The 20,846-nt window shown below is 41.4% G+C and overlaps 1 protein-coding gene and 1 long non-coding RNA gene across 3 annotated transcripts in view; one reads left to right on the forward strand and one right to left on the reverse strand.

Moving 5' to 3' along the window:
• Nucleotides 1–5,559, reverse strand: part of znf804b (zinc finger protein 804B) — a 280,357-nt gene extending 274,798 nt beyond the window's left edge. The window contains exon 1 of the mRNA XM_008112491.2: nucleotides 5,431–5,559. Within this exon, the coding sequence (XP_008110698.1) occupies nucleotides 5,431–5,538 (108 nt within the window). The 5' untranslated portion in view covers nucleotides 5,539–5,559. The remainder of the gene's footprint in view (nucleotides 1–5,430) is intronic.
• Nucleotides 5,560–5,685: 126 nt separating this feature from the next.
• LOC103279111 (uncharacterized) overlaps nucleotides 5,686–20,846 on the forward strand; it is a 52,610-nt gene continuing 37,449 nt past the window's right edge. For both annotated transcript variants that reach the window (XR_009999899.1, XR_506565.3), the window contains exons 1-2: nucleotides 5,686–5,823; nucleotides 8,643–8,805. This is a non-coding gene — a long non-coding RNA (uncharacterized LOC103279111). The remainder of the gene's footprint in view (nucleotides 5,824–8,642; nucleotides 8,806–20,846) is intronic.

The following is a 20,846-nucleotide window of genomic DNA, read 5'->3' on the forward strand; positions in this document are numbered from 1 at the left end:
TAAGGACCCCCCCCCCCCCCAATCCTTAACCCATGGTGTCTTATTCTACGATCTCCATCTTATCTTGATGCAATTATTCTTGGAAGGTTGGCACAAAATACCTGAACTAGCTTTCCACAATCAGGAACTCCATAAATGTATTTAACACCCATCTTCCCAGGCATCATGCTGTCTTGGAATTATGGGACTTATATTTATTGAATCTGGAAAGCAAGCTGTAGAAGGTTGGCCTAGCACATTAGGATAACACAACCCCTTTTTAACAATAACTAGGAAATGCAAACACAATCAGTGACCATTCACACTGTATTTGTATAGACACCTTACACTAAATGAATAAATCCCCTTTGAATTGTACTTCTGAAAATGAATAAAAATAAGTATAATATATAAAGGATCACATACTCTTTCCCTGTCTCCACATTTCTCCCCTTTCTCTGTTCTTTCCCTTGTGTCTACTTTTAGATTGTAAAACCCTTGAGGTAAGGACCTGACAGATCTGTCCATTGTAAAGTTTAATGTACAAAGATGGTAATTCTATGGCTTTTAGCTTCAGTGAATATAACAGCTCCAAATTCAGTTGATTTGGGCCTAAGGAATACTGCCTGGGGGTCATTCAAAACAAATGTAATACATGCCCTGCCTATCTATACTGACCATTTCATGGGATATGTTTGTTGCTGTGTGCCTTAAAGTCATTTCTAATACATGGTGACCCCAAGTGAACCTAGCATGGGGTTTTCTTGGTAGGTTTGCTATTACCTCCTTCTAAGGCTGAAAGAGAGTGACTTGCCCAAGGTCACCCAATGGGTCTCCATGGCCAAAAAATTCAAATCCTGGTCTTCTAGAATCCTAGTTCTGCATTTAAACCATTACATAACACTAGCTGTCATGGGATATTCATTGTGTATAAGGTTTGTATTTTTCCCACTGTGTATTATAAAGTAAAACCCAAATGGGTTATCTGTTTAGCTACTCGAGGGAGCTCTTGTCTCCTAGCCCTAAAATACACAAATAAATAAAATGCATTGTTTCTAAAAGTTTTCTTCTTCTGGGATTGAAGAAATACATGGAGCTAAAGAACGAAATCCCATTTTCAGTCCCAACTAAAACACACTTCACAAAATTAGAGCGATGCAACTAAATGTGGGCTTACCACTGAGCAACACATTCAATGTTTAATTGAAAGGGACCAGCAGGATGCAGGACATAATGTCAATATTGGATAAAGAGAGTGACAGATTTCAAAAAGAGAGAAAAAAAGTGTAGCATGTATTTCCAAAGTTCTTAGAAGGCAATGCAGTGAGCTAAGAATGTATATAGTGAATGGTCACTTGCCTGTGTTCATGTTTACCAGTTAATGGTACTAAATGAAGATTAATACCATAGTTCTGATTGCTAGAGTAATATATGCATAAGAATCATGTTTCAGAGTGCTCTCGATCAACATTTATTCTCACTTTGGTTTCATAGCCTCCTGTATTCATTTATGCTTTCTTTGCCAATCCATTCATAATCAATAACAATCTCTCTGTAATAGCAGCTGATTTCATTCCCCCACAGTGTTTCAAAGTATCTCCTGTTAGTATTTCCTGTCACTCAATATAGCCTCCACTTGGCTACACTACTATCTCCACATTCTCCACTTCAGATACAATCAACACAGTTGGGCCACTTATTGAAGTGCACCTGCTCCCTGGAATCTTCTTCGCACCACATATTCTCTGACTATTTACCCTTCAACATCCCCTCTCCAACTTTTTATGGGATGTCTCGTATAAACTGCAGCCTATGACACCAATTAGCCCACCTGTTGTGATGATCCAACTATTATGCCATCACACTATCCTGTGTTAATTCAGAATTATATACATTCTTAATTGGAAGGGGAGATCTTTTCCGACTCAACTTTGTTCTTCTCCCAGGGAAAGGATCCTGTAATCCTACAGATGTTTCTTGGGCTGCAGCTTCTAGAAACCATAGCAAGTAAAACCAGTTATAAGAAATGCTGAGACTTGCAGTCCAGCAATGTCTAGAGGACCATCTTCTCATTCCTGTAATTCTTGAACTTTCTCATTCTACTTTGAAAAATATTATTGTGCTTGGGGCACCATTCTTTTCCTGTTGTTCTACTTTATGCTGTAGTTGAATCAGATAAAGCTGTTGTTAATTCCACCGTCATTAGCACTTACACACAATCCTGCCTTTAGAGAGTAAACCCACAAAACCTTGCTGAATCTTTATAACATGGACACACCTGGCCTTGGATTAATAAAGAACTTCAGTACAGGGAAGAAAGGAAGAAAATTCAGGAGGATGGAAGATATGATCTGTTAAGAAAACACCATTGATACAGGTTGAGTATCCCCTATCTGAAATGCTTGGGACCAGAGGAGTTTTAGATTGTGTCGTTGAAGGCTTTCATGGCTGGAATCATTGGGTTGCTTTGAGTTTTCTGAGCAAACTACAAACTATCTACTAAGAAAATCCAACAAATGCTACATTCAGCAAAGGACAAGAGGGATCTTCTCACCTCTATAGGAGTCCACTGTATACCATGTAGCTGTGGACAAGTCTACACAGGGACCACCAAACACAGCATTGCCCAGGCATGAATTAGGGAACATGAAAGGCACTGCAGACTAATCCAACCAGAGAAGTCAGCCATAGCATTGGATGTTTGCCATTGTATGTTGGAATCCACCCTGAGTCCCCTTGGGGAGAAAGGTTGGAATACAAATAAAGTTGTTTTTTATTAGCAGAGCATGTGATGGACCAACCTGGACATAGCATATTATTTGAGAACACAGAAATGCTGGACCACTCTCACTACTACTATGTCAGACTACACAGAGAAGCCATTGAAATCCACAAGCAAGTGGACAATTATGAAAATGAACAAAATCTGGCTACCAGTATTTGAAAACTCTAAAATCAGGATAGTAAATAAAGAACAACGCTCTGAAACTGGGGAATTTTAGACATGAAACAATCAGGGTCAACTAACACCTCCCAACAAAGGATTTTCCTAGGCCGGAATCAGCCTGGCCTTGAAGCTGCAAGACTTTTCAATGCTAATCAAGGTGATTAATTGCCACATTCACACCTGCTTCCAGCAGACAAGAGTTCTTTCTCCCACCCTGGACCTTTCACTGATATATAAACCCCACTTGCCTAGTTTCCAACAGACCTCACAACCTCTGATAATACCTTCCATATATGTGGGCAAAGCATCAGGAGAGAATGCTTCTGGAACATGGCCATACAACCCGGAAAACTCACAGCAACCCAAACATAATAATAATGAGATATCTTGGGAAAGGGAACCAAGAATAAAGATGGAATTGATTTATGTTTCTTATACACCCTATCTATATAGTCCACAGGTAATTTCACAATATTTTAAAATAATGTTGTACACAAAACAAAGTTTGATTGCACTGAACCACCAGGAAGCAAAAGTGTCACTCTCTGGGTCATTCAGGAGGAGAATTTCAGATTTTGGAATTCCACAAAGAGATGCTCAACCAGGATGACAAGCATTTCAAAGAAGTCCCATATTCCATGTGGGGTCAAATTTTCCTTCATTCTACTCCACAAAGGTCACTTTATATTATATGGAAAGACAGGCTGCCCTGGGGTTTCCTCCTTTTTGTTTTTCGACTGAGAATCCCCACCCTCCCTCTCAATCACTCTGGCATCCTGTCATTCCCTCCTTTGCCCGCCCTGCTTCCAGGTAAAGAGCTAAAGAGGGAAGGAGCCGAGGGACCCTTTCTCTTTGATCCGTCCTCCTCGGTCCCCTTCTTCTCCTTCTCAGCGACCACCCCTGATGCTCAGCGCCTTTGAGCTGCCACTCAACGTCCCGCCGCCCAAGACGGAGCCCTTCCCACGCCACTTTTCCCGCGGCCCCTCAAAGCCAAGGCGCGTCCATTTTCCCACCAAAAAAACGCGCGCGCAGCGGGCCAGAGACGGCGGTTTCGTTGCTTTCCTCGAGGATCCGTCAATCATACCTCGGGCAAGCCCTCCCAAGCCCCGACACCAAAAAAAGTCTTCCCCTTCTCCCAACCTTTAGCGAGATTCAGGTAGGCGAAAACTTTGTCAAACCAAACCCTATCGTCGCAGAAGCTTTAGGCAACAGAGAGAAGTTTTAGAGAGAGAGGAGATTCAGGCAGAGATGTTTTGCCATATAAGGCTGTTTAACTGTATTGAGGTTGCTGTGAGTTTTCTGAGCTGTATGGCTATGTTCCAGAAGCACCCTCACCTGACGTTTTGCTCACCTCTATGGCAGGCATCCTCAAAAGTTGTGAGGTCTGTTGGAAGCTAGACAAGTGGGGTTTATATATCTGTGGAAGGTCCAGGGTGGGAGAAAGAACTCGTCTGTTGGAGGCAGGTATGCATGCGAATGGACAACTGAAACATTCACACCTGCCTCAAATGCTAATCAAGGTGAGTAATTGCAGCATTCACACCTGTCTCAAACAGACAAGACATGAAACAATTAGGGTCAACTAACACCTCCCAACAAAGGATTCTCCTAGGCAGGAATCAGCCAGGCCTTGAAGCTGCAAGGTGTTTCAATGCTGGTCAAGGTGGTTAATTGCAACATTCACACCTGTCTCAAACAGACAAGACATGAAACAATCAGGGGCAGCTAACACCTGCCAACAAAGCATTCCCCCAGGCAGGAATCAGCCAGGCCTTGAAGGTGCAGGGCGTTTCAGTGCTGATCAAGGTGATTAATTGCAGCATTCACACCTGTCTCAAACAGACAAGACATGAAACAATCAGGGGCAGCTAACACCTGCCAACAAAGCATTCCCCCAGGCAGAAATCAGCCAGGCCTTGAAGGTGCAAAGCATTTCAGTGCTGGTCAAGGTGATTGATCGCAGCATTCGCACCTGCCTCCAACAGACAAGAGTTCTTTCTCCCACCCTGGACCTTCCACAGATACATATAACCCACTTGCCGAGTTTCCAACACACCTCACAACCTCTGAGGATACCTGCTATAGATGCAGGCGAAACGTCAGGAGAAAATGCTTCTGGAGCATGGCCATACCGCCCGGAAAACTCACAGCAACCCGAAGAGAAAACTTTGCCAAACAAACCCCCACCGCTTCGGAACCCTTGTATATAACGAAAGTATAGGGACGGGGCGAAATCGCCCTCCTCCGCCTCTGGACCTAATACAGTAAAAATTAAGTCAAACCGCATTCATTCTACAGTATAGACCAGGCCTGGGCAAACCTCGGCCCTCCAGGTGTTTTGGGCTCCAACTCCCACAATTCCTAACAGCCTCGAGTTTGCCCATGCCTGTTGTAACATGTTGGAAGCCACTTGAGGTAACAAGGTTAAGGAATGGGGGGAAGAAACCCTCGCCCTCCTCCCTCCGAGGGAAAGCAATGCCAACGGTGCCCCAGGCGCCCTTTACCGGGGAGGCGTCGCCGTTCTTGCAGAGCGGTCCCCGGAAGATGCCTTTGATGCCGCGGTAGTGCCCGTTGCTGAGGTGCCTGGAGCTGATCACCAGGTAGCACGCCATGCGGGTCCCGGGTCTTTGCGGGGAGAGCGGCAGCGGCTGCTCCTTAAGAGCCCTTGGAGGCAGGCAGCGCTCGGAGGGTCTCGCCCCCTTCACTGCTCGCCCGCGGCTGCTGCTGCTGTTGCGGTTGCTGCCTTCTTCATCCGGCGCCCCGGCTGCAAGCAGAGGAGAGCGGCCTCGAGGAGAGGAGCAGCCCGAACGCCCGGCGGGCAAACGCGGGGGCAGTCCACATGCTGCACCGCGGAGGGGCTCTGAAGCGCCTTCGCCACGGAAGAGGCGCCAAGAGAGGTCGGTCCAGCGGCAAGAGAGAAAGCTTATTCCCCCTCCTTTCCCTCCGCCTATACTTCACTCCTTTCCTCTCAAAATCCACAGAGGAGTCCCCGGCTCCTCATTCTTTTGGCTCCCTCGCTGTCTCTCTTCCTTGGGAAAGGGGCATCCAGCCCACAGCAGCAGGTGGAGAGCTTTGGGCGCCTTCCTTCCTCTCTTGCTCTCTTTTCCTCACTAACAGCAGGCGAAGGACGGAATGGCTGGTGAGGAAGAGCTGGGGAGCCCCGGCCTCTTCCGCCTGAGGCGACTCGGGGGTCGCAAGGAGGGAGGCAGAGCAGGAGTCGCGTCCTGCCTTTCCCAGCCCGGGATTGGATGGCTCTCTCTCTCCAATCTATCCCGCGCCTTGGTATTTTTAGGCTTTCCTTGAGCGGGAGGGAGGCTGAGGAATCCCCTCCCGATCCATCCACCAGCCTCTGCTTCTCCTCTTCCTCCGTCTCCCGAGGCCGCCCTCAACATCCCATTAAAGCCCTTGTCAAAAACTCCTCTCGCATTAGCTGCTCTGTCGCCTCGGTTTTCTCTTCGGCTGCGGGAGAGAAAAACGGGAAAAGCTGAGGAGAAGAGCGGGTGTAGAACTTCCTGCCCTGTACAAGGGTTCCTTTGCGTGTTGTTAAATAGCAGCAGCGACTGAGAAGCCCACAAGGGAGGCAGATAAACACGAGAGGAAAACCTCGCAAGAAGTATGACTGGAAAATTACATTGGGACCTGAATGGCCAGCCAGCCAATCAGACAGATATCCTCTTCTATAGACCAGGCCTGGGCAAACTTGGGCCGTCCAGGTGTTTTGGACTTCAACTCCCACCATTCCTAACAGCCTCAGGCCCCTTCCTTTTCCCCCTCAGCCGCTTAAGCGGCTGAGGGGGAAAAGGAAAGGGCCTGAGGCTGTTAGGAATGGTGGGAGTTGAAGTCCAAAACACCTGGAGAGAGGCCCCAAGCTTGTCCATGCCTGGAGTAGACTCATATATTGCAATTCAATACAGTTAAACAGCATTATATAGCAATTCAATGAAGCCTAACATGGGTTGCTGTGAGTTTTCCAGACTTTATGGCCATGTTCCAGAAGCATTCTCTCCCCACGTTTCACCCACGTCTATGGCAAGCATCCTCAGAGGTTTGTGAGGTCTGCTGGAAATTAGGCAAGAGGGGTTTATATATCTGGAAGGAAGGACTCTCTTGTCTGTTTGAGCACTGAATGGCCTTGCAGCTTCAAAGCCTGGCTGCTTCCTGCCTGAGGGAATCCTTTTTTTTTTGGGAGGTGTTATCTGATTGTTTCTTGTCTGGAATTCCCGTGTCTTCTGGGTGTTGTTCTTTATTCACTGTCCTGATTTTAGAGTTTTGTTTTTTTTAAAAAAAAAAACTGGTAGCCAGATTTTGTTCATTTTTGTGGTTTCCTCCATTCTGTTGAAATTGTCCACATGTTTGTGGATTTCAATGGCTTCCCTGTGTAGTCTGACATGGTGGTCGAGCGTTTCTGTGTTCTCAAATAATATACCGTGTCCAGGTGGGTTCATCAAGTGTTCTGCTGTGGCTGACTTCTCTGATTGAATTAGTCTGCAGTGCCTTTCATGTTCCTTGATTTGTGTTTGTTTGGTGGTCCCTATCTGGAGACCCGTATCTAAAATCAGGACAGTAAATAAAGAACAGCACTCAGAAAACAGAGGAATTCCAGACATGAATCAATCAGGGCCAGCTAACACCTCCCAAAAAAAGGATTCTCCCAGGCAGGAAGCAGCCAGGCTTTGAAGCTGCAAAGCCATTCAATGCTAATCAAGGTGGCCAATTGAAACACTTCTACTTGCCTCAAGCAGACAAGAGTTCTTTCTCCCATCCTAGACATTCCACAGATATGTAAACCCCACTTGCCTAGTTTCCAACAGACCTCACAACCTCTGAGGATGCCTGCCATAGATGTGAGCGAAACATCAGGAGAGAATGCTTCTGGAACATGGCCATATAGCTCAGAAAACTCACAACAACCTCAATACAGTTAAACAGCCTTATATGGCAATTCGATGGGGCCTAAATCTTATAAACATCTCTCTGCCTGATAGACAATGTCACTGGGACATTACCCAATAAGTACCATGGCACAGTGATGGTTTGAAGCTGGGCCCATTCTCCTCCTCTAACTCCTAAATTAGGTTACTAATCCCTACACTGCAATAGCTCCCAGCTGCTGGCTTTTTCCCATAAAAAAGAGTACTTCTACGCTTTAGAACTAATGCAGCTTGACACCACGTTTATTCATTTACTGCATTTCTACCCCACTATCTCACCCCGAGGAGACTGAGTGGCTTCCAGTTTGGCAATTCAATGCCACACAAATAAAAGCAAGTAAATATACAACACATTAAACATTAAAATCATACATTTTTTCTTGTCAGGAGCACGTTGAGGAACTGCAAGTCGCTTCTGGTGTGAGAGAATTGGCCATCTGCAAGGATGTTGCCCAGATGTTTTACCATCCTTGTAGGAAGCTTCTTTCATGTCCCCGCATGGGAAGCTGGAGCTGACAGATGGGAGCTTAACCCGCTCCCCAGATTTGAACCACCAACCTTTTAGTCAGCAGTCCTGCCAGCTTTGCACCACCAGAGGCTCCATATAATAAATAAAACCATATAAATACATTTAAATAACTGATTTAAAATCATACCCTCTAATCTCATAGTCATTGTCCAAGTTGATTCATTTGTATTCACTTTGTGGTTGTATATTGCACTGTGGTTGTGCTACTCCCCAAATGCTAGTGTCTACAATCAAGTTTTGACTTTCTTCCTTAAAGTCAGAAGGGAGGAAACCTTCACTAGAGAGGGAGGTCCATAATTACCACTGAGAAGGTCCTGTCTGTCATCTCCACCAGTCGCACCTGTGAAGGAAGTGGAACCAGCCTCCCCAGAAGATCTTAACATCCACACTGGTTCATAGAGCGAGATACGTTCAGTCAGGTAAGCTGGGCCAGAACTGTTTGACAAGGTCTTTAGCCTTCATTGCCAACAAATACTGGTGCCTCATTAAACTACCACTCCCAGGGCTCCATAATAAAGTGGCATCAGACTGCCTTAATTCTAAAAAATATATACCTAGAAACAAGTTAGTGATTGCTATAACCATTAAGTCTACATGCATTTTACAAAGAAATGAATGTAAAATGTCTCAGTTTTAAAACCACATAATGACCCGAATAAATTGATACAGAAACAAAATAGTGTATCACTTACAATAATCTCTAAATGTGTTTTCTGAGCTTTTGCATTGGGAGCTATGTTTCTGATAAATTTATTTGGGTAATTAAGTGGTTTTAAAATTGAGACATCTTACATGCAATTAAAGGTTTTGCTATTTATGCATCTGCTCCTCACCTTATCAGTCCCTGAAGAAGGCTATTAAATATTGCAGACTAAATCAAGTTGGGTTAATAGAAAAATGAAAATAATCTTTTTCAGCATCCTGAAACTTCATTGCTTCTCTACATCCTTCCTATTGGGTTACCGGTCTCTGTGGCCTTTTGTTTTGCCTATGAAACTCTAAAAGGCTTTAGAGTTTCTACTAGGTGATGTCATATGGAAACCTTGCTGTTTTACTTTCTTCCCAAACCTTTTTGAAATTTTTGAAAATGAGGAATAAGCTTTCTTCAGCCATGATGCTTCTGTATATGGAATGTCCCACAAATACAAGCTTGATGTCTTTTGAAGACTGGGATAAGATATTCATGCATTTTGCCCAGGGATTGCAACATCTTCCATAGATTAACAGTGCATCCCATCCAGACAATGCTTCCAGCTCTACCGCCAACATTGTTGAAAATGTTTTGGGAGCCTACCAGGACTGACACATGTCACCAGAACATCCTTTCTTCTTTTAAATTAAGAAGTATAACTAGTTGACATATACATTATTGCAGATATTGATTTTCTTATTTTTACATTTAAAATAGATTATTCCTTCCTAAGAAAAAAATTATCACTTAGCTGCATGAATGAAGCTAGTTGGGAACCACATGAGACTGGCAAATTCCAGCCTCGGCCTGAAGGAGGGTATGGCTTCCCAAATGGGCTCATCCATGCTGCCTGCCTCCCTGACCCTCTATGCCTGCACTGTTGGGCACATTACATTCAATGGCAAATCCATTTTTTGCAATGTGTACCTTCAAAACTGAGGTGTGCAATACATTCAGTGGCGCATTATACTCAAACAAATATGGTACTCCAAAAACACCTGATCTTTTCTGATCTTGGAAACTAAGAAGATTCAGGCCAGCTGGCCAGGTTAGCACCTGGATGGAAGTCTGCCAAGGAATACCAGGTGCTGTAAGCTATATTTCAGAGGGAGTTAATGACAAACCAGCTCTGAGTACTTCTATGTCTGTGAAAATCCTATTAAATTCATAAAGTTGCCATGAGTCAACCAGTGACTTAGAGGCACACATATACAGGAGAAGCAAAATCTGTTTTATCCCTGTTGTCATGATGCTGCTAAAATTTGAGTTCAAACATGCTTAGAGGTTTTCCTTTTTTAAAAAGCAGACTTGTCAAATAGATTTGCCTGCTTGCTTGGTTTTTACTCAACCGATCAAGAATGTAGAAACGTTTTAGGTATAGAATAAGTCCTAGGAAGAGGAGGTGGGTACGAAGATGAAAAACGTTAGTTTAGTTGTGTGAAGTGATGCACATGGCTGTCTAAAATAAGAGGGAAAGCCTATAGGATCATTACCTACTTGCACAACAGTAACAAGGGAAAGACTGAATAGTTTCACCATACTTTTTGATGGGTAATACTAGGAGAGCTCATCTGGAAGCAGCCTTAGTTGTGTTGTTTATGCTTTCAACTGGATTTTATAGACTTTACTAGTTCTTTTTATGGATGCTGCTTGCTTTCGCAATGTTGAAATGGCTCTTTATTAGGTTTTATTGAATTTGTTTTTATGACTCAAAATTGCATACCATCTGGGGACTTTCCTACTGAAGGACATTTTATAAATAAATAAGAATAGATTAAAATGCTTCTCAGAAAGCATAGAATTCATTTCCTTCATGTGTGAGTTAGTCAAGGAGTGGAGAAAGCACTCTGAAGAAGAACCTGTTGACTCTCAGTTGAATAGAGTAATATCCTGGCTTCCTGTGTTCATTGGAAGATGCTCTCAAATCTGATGCTAATATTTCTGCACCAGCTGTCGTACAATCAGGTACTTTCCTGACATATGAACTAGGAAGTCCCATGTGCTACAGTTACAACTCTTCAGCTAGTATAGCCAATGACTAGAATCATAGAGCTAAAAGAAAACACAAGGGCCAACCAGTCTAACTCCCTGCCATGTAGAAACACACAATCAAAGCCTTACTCAGCAGATTAACATTCAACTTGTTTAAAAATTTTCAGAGAATGAGACTCTACTGCACTTCAAGGCAACATATCCACTGTTAAACAGTTCGTACCATCAGGAAGTTTTTTTTCCCTAAAGCTTAGGTGGAATTTGTTTTCCTGAAGTTTGAATCTATTGCTCTGTCTCATTGTCTCTGGTGCAGCAGAAAAGAAGCCTGCTCCATCTTCAATATGACAGTCTTTGAAATGTTTAAACGTGGCTATGATGTCCATTCTCAACCTTCCCTTCTCCAGGCTAAACAAACATACCCACGTCTCATTGGACATGGTTTCTAGATCTTTCACCATATCGATTGCCCTCTTTTGCACACTTTCCAGCTTGTCAATAACTTTCTTGAATTGTGGGGCACAGAAATGGTCACAGAATTCTATTTGGGGGCAGGGTTGATCGAAGCAGAATAGTCACTATACGTCTATTGATGTAACCTAGAATCACATTGGCCTTTTTAAGCTGCTGCATCACACTGTTGACTCATGTTCAACTTGTACTCTACTAGGATGCCTAGATCACTTTCACATATACATGTCAAGTCTTAATTTCCTTCCTAGAAATTAAGCATAGCCATATATTCTACAACAGTGGTTCTCAACCTGTGGGTCCCCAGATGTTTTGGCTTCCAACTCCCAGAAATCCTAACAGCTAGTAAACAGGCTGGAATTTCTGGGAGTTGTAGGTCAAACCACCCTGGGGGCCCACGGGTTGAGAATTACTGTTCTACAATCTGAAGCCCAGAAGAAACACACGGAGAAAGATGATGACCAAGTGATCACCAGTAATGAAATTAATTCTGGCAATATTTTGTTCCACAAACAAGTATGGACAAGAGGAGGGCTCTCTTGGGGATTCAGTTCCTATGAAAAATATACGCCCGTGCTGTGGCGCAAGCTGGTGAGCAGCCAGCTGCAGCCAGCTGCAACAAATTACTCTGACCAAGAGGTCATGAGTTCGAGGCCAGCTCGGCACCTGCGTTTGTCTCTGTCTTTGTTCTATGTTAAGACATTGAATGTTTGCCTTATATGTGTAATGTGATCTGCCCTGAGTCCCCTTCGGGGTGAGAAGGGCGGAATATAAATACTGCAAATAAATAAATAAATAAATAAATAAATAAATAAATAGACTGCACAGTGATTACCACACTTTTATCCTCCCATTGGCAGGCACATATCTTTCTTTTCAAAATGGTTTTTGGCAACTGAGTTCTAAGGAAAGGGCTTTCATCATTTTATTTTCAACTTCAATAGGTTTTCAAATGTGTTTTGAATTTTTAAAAAAAATGTTATATTTACCGTAATTGTACTTGCATTTTCTTTGTGTGTGTTACCTTGAGCTCCATATGAATCCAATGAATAGATGAGTGAAGCCCCATAGATACAATGATAATTAAAATGAAGGTAATGGTAAGAGAACATTGAGGCTAGCAATGTTCATGGTAATAAAATAATCTCCATACTGAACTTGCAATGATCATCTCATCCACCTCTATCCCCCACTGAGTTCTCACAGGTAGGCGCACGTGGAGTAATTTACAAGCTAAATAAGTCGCATAGTTTTGCAAGCGTGAAATGTTTCCAACACTAAGCCAGCTGAAAATGGGTTGCTATTTTTCTCTTCTGCAGGGTATACACACCATCAATCTCATTTAGCTTGATATGCAAACTCAGCTTCCTTTCTTCAATACACAAGCAATGTCTCTGCAGCCCTAATGTAAATACTGCATATATTCAGCTAATTTGGTTAAAACCACCACACCATCCTAGCAATTAACTAGAGGCAACCCATACTCCCAGATGTGTCTCTGTAATTATGAAAATACCATCATAAACAAAATTTCCACCAAAACATGTTCTTCTTTAATAGGCAGAATTATGCAAGAGTGTGAAGGTACTGCTAAGCATCCAGAATTTAAACTTTTCAAGTATTTAAAAAGTAAATTATGAAATGTATATACCTTGACTTTAATTTCATGCATTCATTTCATTCTGATTGCAATCAGTGCCAAAAGTAGTTTACATGTATCTCCCAATCACCCAAAATTCCATTCCATTAAAAAGTAACTTCAGATTACGTAGAAATGAATGTTTTATGGAACTTCGTAATGTTTTGCAAGTACGCTACAATTAACCTACTCACTTTTGCCCTGGTTGCGATATTTGAGTTATGCAGAAGATAGCATTCCCTTACCACATTTCATTTTAGTTTTCCCCTATGTTGCCCCTTACAAAGAGGCATTGTAGATTGCCATTTCCTTTTCACAAATATCTAAGCTTAGGTTATTAACCTTTTAAGAATGCACACAATACCTTGGAAATGCACATCCAAAAGTCACATAAATTGGTAATCTCCATAGTGGAGAAATAGTTTGAGATCTGCAAAACCAAACACCTAATTGATTCAGATATATATAGATGGATGGATGGATGGATGGATGGATGGATGGATGTTGGGTAAGTAAACAAAATTTGACAGTGTCTAAAATCACTTACTATCCTTAAGAAAAATGTTTCGATAATTAAGAAGGATATAATACTACCAGCCAATCAGTGGAAGATTAAAAAAAAGATTCTTGTTAAATAGCTATACTTCCACATTCACTGGGGTTACGAGCACAGCACACCTTCAAAAATGGAAAACCACAAAAAACTGCAATTTTCCGAAAGAATATCTTTCTAGGAATTTGTAAGTTTTGCAGCACAACCCTATTGCCATATTTCGCTGGAAGCTGGCCATGGAATCAAATTAGAAGACACATATTCTGAGATATGTGTTCTCTCTAGAAATCTCTAGGTTCTTCAGTATGATGGGACAAAGCTGACAGTATAATCATACTAGAAGACCTAGAGATTTTATCTTTAATCAGATTTGCCAAAGTCAAAACTTCAAATGTGGAGGGATGACTTCAAAGGCAGACAACCAGATGAGAAAAATAATTAACTAAATTGTTACACCATTCTTCAGTGTAAATAATTCTTTCCCCTCTCTCCACATTATCTTAACACATCTATCTGCAGACCAGCCTTCCACAACTTACTGCACTCCAAATGTGTTCAACTGCAATACTCATGTTGGGTATACTGTAATCCAGTACTCTGGACCTGAACAGCACTTTTAATTTGAAAATGGGTAATGCATGCTTGTGGGGTTGAGATGATTAAGGAAAGGGTGGAAAATGCATATGAGAAGTCAGCTCTGCACGGACACCCTGACTAGTGAGACAGGGTGAGAGGTTTCTAGCTGATGTCTATTTGACACAGATTGGTCCTGTGTTATTTGCACTGTATGCACGTCTCTTATCGACTTGACATGACTGGTTCAGATAATTATATCAGAATAGTTTTGGATTAGTAAGACATACTGTTGATATAAGGTTACCATTCCTGTTTGAAAAGAACTATTTTTCAAGCTGTCATACCATCTTCACTCCATAAAGCAACACAACAATTGTACAGTACTGACATAAATATAATGTACTGATCCTTTAGTGACAGCATGACAAACTCACAAAAGGAAGGAGGGAACAACACTTCACTATAGCACTAATAACAAGAATAGGAGTTGTTCTCTCTCTCTCTCTCTCTGTCTCTCTCATGCACACACATTTACCAAGATCCAGTAGAGTAATCTTTTAAATTTGTTTTTTAAATGTTATTGGTTTATTAAGTCTGTTATAGTTTGTAAAACATTTTGAGTTCCAGTTTATGGGGAAATACATGGTACTCATAATGATGGTGAAAATGATAGAAATTATCATGAAGGTAATGATTTCATACCTTGGTTTTAAATCCATTGTATAGAAATCCAGAATAAGATGTTCTTAAAACAGACCCACTTGGTAGACCCATGGATCTCTCCTTATAACCAAGTTGGAATTAATCCCATTGTTTTCTCTGTATACTTGGACCAATGTTTGGTTCAAATATGCTTTACATGCATATATTTTATATACATATATATTAGGATGTATATATTAAGGATAACTGTCTCTTTTTTGTAATTACAAAAAATCTTTTCCCAATGATCGGGTGAGCTGCTGTCTAAATTTTGTCTCCATCAGCCATCTGTGGCCCTATTGTTAAAAAAGGGAAAACATCGAATTATTATGGAATTATTGACTTTCAACCCCCCCCCTTTCAAACAACAGCAGTGACTCAGAATTATGGCAGAAGAACTAAATCACAAATGGGATTTATGTACAAAGTCTCCTAACCAGACCTTTTGGGGAAAATATCTTTTAAGACTAAAACTTCTAGAACTGGCTGTGCTGGCAGGGTGGATTTTTGGAGATATACAAAAAAGAAACTAATTCAAATTCTGAACACTAACAAGAGATGCTTCTATTGTCAATTGTACAGATGCCTTTATTGAAGTTAAATTAGATGTTGTTTTAACAAATAAATAAAAGTGGGGGGAAATATACTGCCACTATTTCACTTCATTTTTAACTGTATGTGGAATAACTGACTTTGCTGAAGCCTGAAAACTAAAAATATCAGAAGCTCATAAACTGGTTATCTCTAGGGAAGAAGAAAATATCACAGGTAGTCTATCATAGTGCCTTCAGCAGCAGCTGAGGCACAAAAAGTGTGTAAGTCTCATTCCACCTTAATTGTCATGGCTCCATCTGAAGGACTTAAAATTACAGTTTGGCAGGTAAAGGTAAATGTTTTTGCCTGACATTGTCTAGTCATGTCCGACTCTGGGGGTTGGTGCTCATCTCCATTTCTAAGCTGAAGAACTGGCGTTGTCCATAGATGACTGTGTGTTCATTCTAGTTTACTCCTCTGAAGGGCAGTACTGGAGTTCTGTAACAGAGGATTTCAAGTCTCTCACCAAACAACTAATCCTAAGAATTATTTGGATAAAGCCATGACAACAGTTCACTGTGAAGAATTTGCCCACCGCTTTGCAGATAAAAATCACTCGTAATTGGGCTGATGAGGATACCAGAGGTGATCAAGGTTCGGTTAAGGAAATCTTCCCACTGCTTTTCCGGGGTGATGGGCACTTTTCAATTTGTGCAGTCGAGGATGTGGACAAGATTCTTGGAGAGCACCACATATTTATGAAAGCCTTGTACTTCCCGGCTTATTCAACATGCCAGAGAACTCCTAGCTGAGTTGGTAAGACCCATTGATCTTGCCAACTCTTTGCAAAAAGGTATGGTCTCAACTCTCCTGAAAGAAGCTGTTGTAAGATCTCTTTTTTTGGGGGGGGGGACCCTTTCTTGGATCACAATATACTATAGGCCAATCTACAATGTCCTATTCTTGGGCAAGGTATTTGAGCAACTCTAGGGATAAACTAGATTACAGTGGAACCTCTATTTAAGAGCATCCCAACTTAAGACCGTTTGGGTTAAGAGCGGTCTGTTGGCCCAGGTCTTGCTTTGACATAAGAACAGCATTTTGAGTCAAGAGCTAGTGCAAGAAGGAGTGCTAGTGCAAGAGTACAGGGTTTTGGGGCTTCAAGGGAGCAGCCCCCGTAACTCATGCCATATGTTCTTGTCTGCTTTGGGATATTGCTGTCTGCTTTGCTCTTACCCACTTTGGGAGATTGCTGTCTGCTTTCTTCTTGTCTGCTTTGAGGAACTTCAGGTTAGTTGATTTTGTGTGGTCTTTATTCCTGGTATGTTTGGCTTCATGAAGGGAGAGCGGGGGGGGGGGGGGGGGGGGGAGCAAGGGGAGGGGGCTGGAATGAGTACAGTATGAAGAAAATTGTGCTTCTGCCTCTTCTCTTTGTGCTTTGTGCTTCCTTACCACAACTTTGTGCTTCTACCACTTTAAAGTTGATCTTTCTTTTATTATTGTTTCATGTGAATGTGAATGTTTTGCCTTGCTGTTACACTGGCCAACACACATTTGTTACCGCAAATGTGTTTTTTATTGTTCCACGTGAATGTGCATTTATACGTTATTTGTCATTTATAAAGTACATTTTCTTATTTAAAACATGTATCAAAAATGGGGGTTCAGAGGGCAGAATAGATTAATAGTATTTTAATCAATTTCAGTGGGAAAATTTGCTTCAGGATAAGAGCATTTTGAGATAAGAGATTGGTCACAGAAGGAATTAAAGTCTTAAGTCAAGGTATCACTTTATATAACTCCAGTTCAGTCTCATTTCAGGCTTAGTTTTGAGATTGGGTCACCTTGATGGGTAACTGCCACTGGGATCTAGATAGAATAGTATATTCTTGTTGATTCTTCTGGATCTCTCAACAGCTTTCAGTACCACCAGCCTTGGTACCTTATTGGTATCTCTGAATTACCTTATTAAGCTGAATCTTGGAGGTTCTATGCTGTACACTGTTCTATAATGGCTCTATTCCTTCCTAGAGGGGCTCACTAAGAGTGTGATGGGATTCCTGTTCAACTCTTGGCAGTTGACCTCAGGGTACTGTCTGGTGCCTCTATGCTATGTTGCATCTTCATGAAACTGATAAAAGAGATTGTCTAAAGTTTAGAAATCACGTCTCATGGTTATTCTGAAAATACTCAGTTCTATTATTCCTTTTCAACTTATTACAAGTACAGTGTTCTCTCACTTATCACTGGGGTTAGGTTCCAGGACCACCCGCAATAAATTAAAATCCGCAAAGTAGAGACGCTATATTTATTTTAATATTTATACATTATTTTAGTAGTTATACGCTATTTTAAGTCTTTATCAACCAATCAACCTTCTCCTCCCATTGCTGCTTGGGCTCTTTTTCTCTCCCTTTGGCTTCTCCTTCCTCCCTTCCTTAGGCTGTAAATTGTAATTTTTTATGATTTATAATAGTCTTTTAGAATTTATTGAAAAACCACAAAACAGCAAATCCGCGAAAAGTGAACAGCGAAGTAGTGAGGGAACATTTTATTGTATTTCTGTGCTAAATCAGTGTCTGGCAGCTGTAATGGACTGGTTGAGGTTAAATAAATTGAAGCTTGATCCAGCTAAGATAGAAGTGCCCTTGGTCAGTTGAAAGATAGCTGTGGAAACAGAGATTAGGATTTGCCCATATTCAGCCCTGAGCCTAGAGGTCCAAGTTCTGGTGTTGACCATGACTGCATCTGGTACAGTAAATGCTAGTGTGCCAACTGGAGAAATCTAATCAGGCCCTCTGTCAGCTTTTGAAAGCTATAGGACTCAAGCAGGCTCACACAGGCAGTCCCATGGAAACGCTTTATTGAAGACCTTCTTTACAAGATGAAAATGAAGCTAGAACTTACGCATTCCCGCCAAACCCCAAGTATATCCACCTCCTACCTTCCCACCTCCCCACATTCACACGTATCTGTTATATAGTCCTTTCTCAGGCTTGAAAAACCAGAGCTGGCCATAAAACCCATCCCTGGTTAGATGGCTCTTATCATTTAGATTATCTCCCACTCCCCATTGCTCTGGCAGGATGTGGAGAGTACAGTTGTCATGAATGCTGGGCTTTCACATCCTGACACCCTGATAACAAGTACCTTCTTTACATCCTGTTTGGATTACAGCAATGTGTTTTATTTGGGGCTGAAGAGTGTTCCAAAATGTCAATTGATTCAAAACGCTGCAGCCAGATTGGTAAATGGGTTGGCTACATGGAGGATACGTTCTTCTTGCAATAGATCAATTGGCTGACTGTCCCTTTCCAGGCACAATTCAAATTGCTAATGATGATTTATAAAGCCCTATTTAGTTTGGGTCTTAGGCTATTAGAAGACCGTATCTCCTTTTCTTACGTCTAAACTGCCATACAGTTCTCTGAAATCTTTCTGTGCTTTCTCACAGTGTTGATACTACCTTTCTTGCTCCAGTGAAAGATATAACGGGCAAAGAATGCTGCTGTACTATAGCTCTAATTTAGAATACATTCAGATGAAGATGAAGCCACTAGCCAGATATTACAAATGGAAGCTGACTAACTGATGCTAGATGGACAAGCAAAGAACAATTATAACAGCACGTTACGACATCATGGTAATCCTGTAATGGTACTGTGGCTTCTTTTTGTTTGTCAAAGGCAACATGTAATTATCATATGTAATATGTAACTATTTGCCAAGCTCTTTTGCAAGCCATAGTAATTAATAGCTTGGTAGGAGGCATTTTCAACAAAGCCACAAATCCGTATCAAACATGTCTACTTGGAACAAGTACTTAAGGTTCAGCCAATGCCGTGAAGGGTTAGGCTCTAAAACAAGAGCTGGGGTAAGGGAATCATTGTGAAAAGACTCTTTTGCTCAACTGTCCATTTGGTTTAAGAAAAGCTTTTATTACTGTTATTAATAGTACTTAGCATTTGTTATCATGAAATTACTTCATAAGCTAATTAATCCTCAGTTTTTTGAAGTGAATGTCATTATCTCCATTCTACAAACCAAACTCTAAATCCTTATTCAGCCAAAATGTGTGCTGTAATATTCATGTCAGACTCCATAACAAAAGATGGGAAAGCAGCAGAAGAGTAGCTGAAATGTGACCTAATTTTTTAAATAGGAAAATCTTCTCTTCATTCCCACTTAAGCTCATGGCCTCCAACAGAGCAGCCACACAGTCACATGATTTCAAGCAATCCATCTCCTTCCTTTTATATATAGGGTTAGGAGACTTCTTGCTTCTCCCTTCTTATCTAGAAAATGGATGAGCCAACCCTTAGCATTCATTAACTTTCAATTTCATTATCATACTGGTTGAACGATTCTTGTCAGTCTCAGTTTTAAAAAATAATTTTTCTGAATTCTGATCACAAGGTAAAATTATTAAAATATAACAACATATTCTATGTTTTCTAAATATTATGGGCAGATTAAATCCTTGGATGGATGCCAGAACAACAATAATGGCAAATACTCTATTACTTCTAAATGGGCATTAAAAATATCATAGATTCAGTTAAGAAACAATATATCTTTAATTATTCATTTCATCATTAGGTGATTTTTTTGTTTGTTTATGAATTGTTATTTAATCCATGATTGGAAGAAAATAGTTTAGTTAACTGCAATGCAAGAACAACTATTTCCAACCAACAATTAATAAACACATCTCGGAAGTGCATAAACATTTTTGCATCCAGATAGTCTGCCTATGTTCCAAACTGGAAAAGTCATAGAAAGACCCTTTGGATTTTTTCTGCCAACCATATAGAAATCCATAAGATAATGAAAAGGGGAGTTTATGGAGTGATTATAAGACGGAAAGGGAAATGAGCAAAAGCAATTTGTTGGGATGGGTGAGAAATGGGAACACATTTGTTTACAAACCATATTTTGTCAATATATAGAATAAGAGCCCCGGTGGCGAAGTGTGTTAAAGCACTGAGCTGCTGAAATTGCAGACCGAAAGGTCCCAGGTTCAAATCCCGGGAGCGGAGTGAGCGCCCACTGTTGCTCCAGCTCCTGCCAACCTAACAGTTCGAAAACATGCCAATGTGAGTAGATCAATAGGTACCGCTCTGGCAGGAAGGTAACAGCACTCCATGCAGTCATGCCGGCCACATGATCTTGGAGGTGTCTATGGACAATGCCGGCTCTTCGGCTTAGAAATGGAGATGAGCACCAACCCCAGTCAGACATGACTGGACTTAACGTCAGGGAAAACCTTTACCTTTACCTATAGAATCAATATAGCTTAGAAAAA

This window comes from Anolis carolinensis, chromosome 6 (genome assembly GCF_035594765.1).
Source record: "Anolis carolinensis isolate JA03-04 chromosome 6, rAnoCar3.1.pri, whole genome shotgun sequence".
Taxonomy (NCBI): domain Eukaryota; kingdom Metazoa; phylum Chordata; class Lepidosauria; order Squamata; family Dactyloidae; genus Anolis; species Anolis carolinensis.